The 6,034-nt window shown below is 51.5% G+C and overlaps 1 protein-coding gene across 1 annotated transcript; it reads left to right on the top strand.

Moving 5' to 3' along the window:
- Window positions 1-1,476: 1,476 nt before the first annotated feature.
- On the top strand, window positions 1,477-2,454 carry NGA_0319500 (uncharacterized protein; the record flags this gene model as incomplete). Its single annotated transcript, XM_005856124.1, has 4 exons — window positions 1,477-1,623; window positions 1,690-1,766; window positions 1,898-1,975; window positions 2,436-2,454. 4 exons carry the CDS (start codon window positions 1,477-1,479, stop codon window positions 2,452-2,454), a joined length of 321 nt encoding a protein of 106 aa, XP_005856186.1.
- Between the last annotated feature and the right edge of the window lie 3,580 nt (window positions 2,455-6,034).

A 6,034-nucleotide genomic window follows, 5' to 3' on the forward strand; every position in this document is an offset into this window, starting at 1 on the left:
CGCCTATCCCGACGTCTCCCTCCTGGTCAAGACGCAAAGGCGTTGGGGGAATGAAGAGAGAGGGAAAGAGGCGCATGTGTGGTGCCCGGTGGTCGTGTTGCAGGCGGGGGAGGTGAAGGCGGGCATGGGAGAGTGCGAGACCCTCGTAGATCCAGGTAGGAGGGGGGGGGGAGGGGAAAAGCGCTTGGAGGGCAGAAGGGATAGGGACAGGCGCATTGAAGCTTCCTTCGGAAAGCATCCTGTCTCCTGTGCATTTTCGTTGGGACGCTGCGATGTGTGCCCGTGCTCTCGCCTCCTGCTCCCGCTCCTGTGCTCGATCGATCCGCTTCCCTCCCACCCCATCCCCACGCCTTCCCTTCTCATCACTCTTACAACGTAGGGCAATGGGAGATCGAGGCAATGGGGGGCGGTGATTCCCATTTTGTGCTTAAATGGGGGGGTAAATATATCTGTGCGGTCCGTGCACGCGAGGGAGAGATGGGGACTGGACGGATGACACTGATGACTGCCGACAAGGCGGGGGCGAAAGCAACGGTAGCTTTGTTTCGAGCCCAGCTTTTAGCAAGGGACGGCGAGAATGGAGAACTTCCCTCCAAGCTCTTCGCCGTCGTGGGAATGGGGGCGAAGGAGAAGGAGGTAGGTGTGTGGAATGACGGTCAGGTGGGGATGAGGGCCGAAGGGGAGACAGGGCCCGAATTGGAGGCCTGTTGGACCCTAGACTTTCTGAAGTGAGCATTCGGTGCCAACATGTGCAACTTTAATTTTTGTAAGGAAAGGAATGGCAACTGTCGGCTCAAATGATCGCGCTTCCGTACTGCTTCGCGTTGTCTTTCTTGTTTGGAGAGAACAGGCTGAGTCTTTGCACCCGATCACTGTCTATACTCCCCGAAACGTCCACTTGAATGAAACCAGGCTATGCGTACCGACGCAAGCGTTTTCCCCAATTCTTTAAAATACACCTGAACACTTTTATTCCCATTCCAGTGCAGTGCCCAGAGAGACGAGTCTGTCCTCCTGTTTCTTGTACTAGTTGTTGCCACTTGAAGTACGAGAAAGACTAGCTGACCAAAAAAGCTTCATTCTACGAGTGACGAAAGAGGACTTCTCTCTTAGCTATGATCAGGGAAAAAATAAAATATCATTACCTGCCAAGTCTCCAAGGTCTGGGAACCCGCTGTAGCGGGAAGAGGTAATCGAGACAGAAGAATGTGCACACCAGCAAAAACATGTTGTCCCACTCACACCTGTCGCGCCGTCTATATACCCTGAGAGCAAAGTTCATGTCAAACCTATCCCCCATCACGCCATAATGCTAGAAAGAATGGCTCACATCGCGTGGCTAAGGCAGGGCTCTGGAAACATCTTCGAAAAATTAACCTCCCCCCTCGAGATGGGGCACTGTTTTGTTTCCCCTAGCTAAATTGGTATTTCTTTTCACGTTTTGTTCCCGTTCACTTCACACCGACAGCAAGAAACATGGAGGATGCAAATATGGACATGCTTCCAGGCACTGTCGAGGCTTTCGCTCGGGCGTCACGGCACGGGCGCTTTGCGGGCGACGAGGGACAAGAGGAAGGAGGAGATGAGGAGGAGGAGACGGGCAATGCCTTTTTCAGACAAAAGGTAAGGAAGTGCATAGGTCCAGAGATCCTAATATATAGAATGCGTAAGCAGTTTGTCTATATCCAGGCAATCCCTGCAGGCTTGGAGTTGGAAATGGCCTTGATGCGGGAGGAGCGACAAAGGGACAAAGAGCTCAAGGAAAGGTAAGTGCCGCTTGAAAAGAATGAGGGTTACAAGGATAAAGTATTTTTACAATTGGAATACATATGTCTGGACTATATTCAAGATAAGGCATCGGAAACAAGCTGAATCATAACATCATTTTACTCATCAGCTTTCCCCTGCGTGATCGCATTAGGAATACATCCATCGTAGATCGCAGGGTATGGGAAAATCATGAGATTGGTGTGGGGTACGTGTGAAGTAGCCAAGAGGAATGGGATTTTGTATGAGGGCACGAAAGAGCACAGTCTCCGGAAGTATATGCATCGAGACTCGTGAGACAGGCGTGAAATCAATTCAGTTTCGCTCATTAATCTATGAGATCTGACTTTTGACATATTATACACGTACCTTCTATCTTTATTCTCTGTCCATAGGTATCAGCACAAAAACGTAATGCGTCAGGCAGTTGTACAGCACGAGAAAGTGCGAATAAAAGATATGACAAAAGAAAAAAGGAAAAAAAAAAGCGCAGCTGAGCAGGATGCAGAAGCAAAAAAGGAAGAAGAAGTGGTGCGTATATCTTTGACCCTATGTTTCAATAAATACATGTGATTGTCGAGTATAAAGACACAGAAAGACTTTCAAGTCCCTTTCACCCTATTTCATTTGCCATTAAATTCAACGATCTAATTCTCAGAAAGCTGCAGCCGAATTGGAGGCCTTTAAGCGGCTTCGGGCGCTTATATGGCGGGAGTTGCGGGGAAGAAAGCGGCTGGACGCATTGGAGATGGAATACTCGATGAGAGAACATGGGTGTGAGGAAACGCTACCTTCAGTAAGATCATCATCCGACCGATTCCTTGAAGAAGATGGCCAGCAAACAAAAAGTCACCGTTCTATATCCCCTTCCAGCTTGTCATCTGCGCGAAAGGACAAGAGGAGCAAGAAGAAAAAGAAGAAACAGAAGGGTAGATGAGGACCATCATATGCAATAAATCAATACAAAGTAGATTGACACGATGTAATTGTGCGCTTCTTCAAGACTGCTACCTTCACGTAGGTCAAATAAAACATGTGATATGGATCAAATTATGCAAATGAAAATCCGACCCAGGTTCGCGGCCATTACAAACCTCCTCGGGGGATTTATCCCTTTGTAGCCTCACCTTGACTCCATCGCTGCGCGACCACCACATGCGCTCTTCGCACATGCCACAAGCGCAACATATTTTTTGTACACCAATGGGCCGACAAAGCCATTCCTTATGTGCAGTTGAATGTGTAACGAGAACGTGCAGTCGTCAAGTCAAACGAATTCAAAAAATTGAAAAACGGTTTATTCAAGTCGCCAGCGGTTCAACTGCCGCCGTTCGACGACAAAAGGCATCCCTTTTTCCCGAGTGCCTTAACCTTTCTCTTAAGCGTTTCCAGAGCTAGAATGACTTAGATTACGCTTAAGGATGGAGACCCGATCATTGATGTCAATTCTGCAGTTATTAAATGAGCATGCCTACGATGCTGGAGGAGCTTACCCCGTATCGGACGATGCCGCTCTACCCTTCTCCCCGAGTCTGGGCTCACATGAAGAGGGACTCGCGTTATTTTCCAAATAATGCTGGGCTTTCAATTTGTTTAACGGTGCATCCTTTAGCATTTATCATTAATTGTGCTGATTTAGGCTTATTTTTTCCGAATTTATCTTCTTTTTTGCAGAAGCCATGGCCCGACGCAATTTTCTTTGCTTACTACACCTGCTGATCCCGACAATTGCGCGTGCTCAGGGAGACTTGGAGGGTATCTGGCAAGGCGCAACCACGGCAGCTAAAGCATGGCTGGACAGCGGCAATTCCCTCCCCTTTCCTGTTGCCTTTTCTCCTGAAAGTGTGGAGATGTCCAGTGTACATCTGGAGGAGGCCCACACACGCATCGCATCGCTCGTCGAAGACAGTAAGTATGGTTTTGGAGAACTTATATATTGAGCAGAATGTGTAAGACAGGGAATGCCAGGGAAATTCTGATGTCGCGCTTGAGCAGGGCATCAAATAGCATGCGGCCGATGTTACGTCTGAGCCCCACACACGTATCTGCGTTCCTGAACATACTTTAATGTTTTTGTGAAGACACTAATGCGTTATCATTGATTTCCACCACCAATTTCTCTAAAGGTAAAATTGGGGGCGCCTCCTTCTCCGTGATGAAAGACGGAGAGATCGTGACGATGCAGACGTACGGCTACGCGAACGTGGAGACGGAGCAACCCATACGAGCGGTGAGCATGCCTACACAGAGAAGCAATCATGCTGAGAATAGACTCATGGATCTCTACTGTATTGCCCTCCCAGGACACGATTTTCCGGATTTTTTCTCAGTCCAAGCCGATCAGCACGGCCGCCTTTCTCACGCTGATAGACGAGGTCCGTGGCACGAGAGAAGTCAGCGGGGACGCGAGAAATAAAAGAAGGGTGGAAGAAGGGCAGAAGGATTAAGAGACGTAGAACTCAGGCAGCAAGGAGACATAAGTGGGGTTTGCCACTCGCTTTTCCCGGCCTCATTCCGCCTCCAAATCTCCTCTTTTCTCCCTCCCTCCCTTTCCCTTGCCCCCTCGTTCCCCGCCCACCAGGGCCTCGTCAGTTACAACGACCCCGTTTCTTTGTACATCCCTGAGTTCGCCACCATGAAGGTGTACGACCCCATTACGTACGTGGGGGGCAGAAGGAAGGATGGAGGGAGGGCGGGCGGGAGGGAGGGAGACGCGCATGTGCGGCTGACCTCAGCGGTCCCTATGTCCAACTTTATTTATCCTGGCCGTCCCCATCCCAATATAATGTTATTTCAATATGCGCATGGCATGCTCGTACCCACCTTATCCCGCACGCAATGCCTGATTGACGCTTATACGGATCCCCCCCCCCACGAGCACAGCGGCACCAACGTGGCCTTGGAGCGGCCCATAACCATCTGGCACCTCCTGACCCACACGTAAGTTGCTGTAACCTTAAGCAAGACTTAGGTAGAGCGTATACCACCGCTGCGTCGAGAGAGAGCGAACGTCGCTGTCAATACTCGGCGCCCATCACGTCCTCCCTCCCTTCCTCCCCCCCTTCCTCCTTTCCTCCCCCCCTTCCTCCCTTCCTACCTCCCACACAGGTCCGGCCTGACGTACGGGTTCATGGACAATACGCATGTGGATCAGCTTTACAACAAGAACGACATCCTCAACCCGGACGAGGACCTAGGTAGGGAGGGAAGGAGATAGGGAAGGAGGGAGGGAAGGAGAAGAGGAAGGAGGGGGGGGAGGAGGGGGCAGCACCAATGTGAGGAAGGGAAAGTGGGGAAGGGAGCCGGCGGTGTAACCACACTAAGGGAGATGAGCCGGGAAAGATAAAGTCACAATGAACGGGAGCGTAGCAGAGAGTTTTGTTTGTGCAAGGTTAACGGGCAAAAGCGCCGAGAGGATTCCTGCAGTGAGCCGACCGTTCTCCCTCCAAATTCATCACAGCTACCAAAATCAAGCGGGTGGCCAAACTTCCCCTCACATGCCAGCCTGGTAAGTCACAGCCTCTATTCTCATCACCATTGAAGGCTATTTTCCTCCCCGCTATGATCCTCCTCCCCCCGCCTTCTTCTTTCCTCTCCCCTCCCCTCCACCCTGTTCATCACCTTAACCACGGCCCTCCCTTTCCATTCCCTTCCGTCGCGCTTTCCCTTTCTTCCGCCTTTCTTCTCCCGTTTCACCTGCTTCCTACCCCCTCAGGCACGAAATGGCAGTACGGCCTCAGCACCGACGTGCTCCTCCTGATCGCTTCCCTGGTCACCGGACTGCCCATCGACGAATTCCTCCAGCGGCGCCTCCTCGGTACGACATCCTTCCCAGACTGGTTTCCCTGTCGTGGAGCCAGTGTCTACGCTCCCTCTGTCACTCCCTGGGGCTTAAGGCTCGCTGGAAGGGCCACGGCATAAGCCACCCTACCCCTACCCCTAACCCTCACCCTAGCCGAGTGTACCTCGACTCTCTTCGATTCCACGTCCACCATCTGTCCCAATAAGACACTTGCTCGGCCGATCGCCACAGCATGTCTTGCCTTGACTCTTTCCTCCCCTTCCTCACAGAGCCCCTAGGGATGACGGACACCGGCTTCTATGTGCCTCTGTACAATGCCCACAAGTAAGGCTTCGTCCGGCTCCCCTCACTACCCTCTATCTCCTCCCTCCCTTCCTCTCCCCATCCCCCTACAATCCTCTCTTTGGTTCCGCTTCCCTCTTTGTCTATGCTTTCTCCACCCCTCCACCCACGTTCCCTCCTCCC

Source organism: Nannochloropsis gaditana, assembly GCF_000240725.1.
Source record: "Nannochloropsis gaditana CCMP526 unplaced genomic scaffold scaffold035, whole genome shotgun sequence".
NCBI classification, from domain to species: Eukaryota; class Eustigmatophyceae; order Eustigmatales; family Monodopsidaceae; genus Microchloropsis; species Microchloropsis gaditana.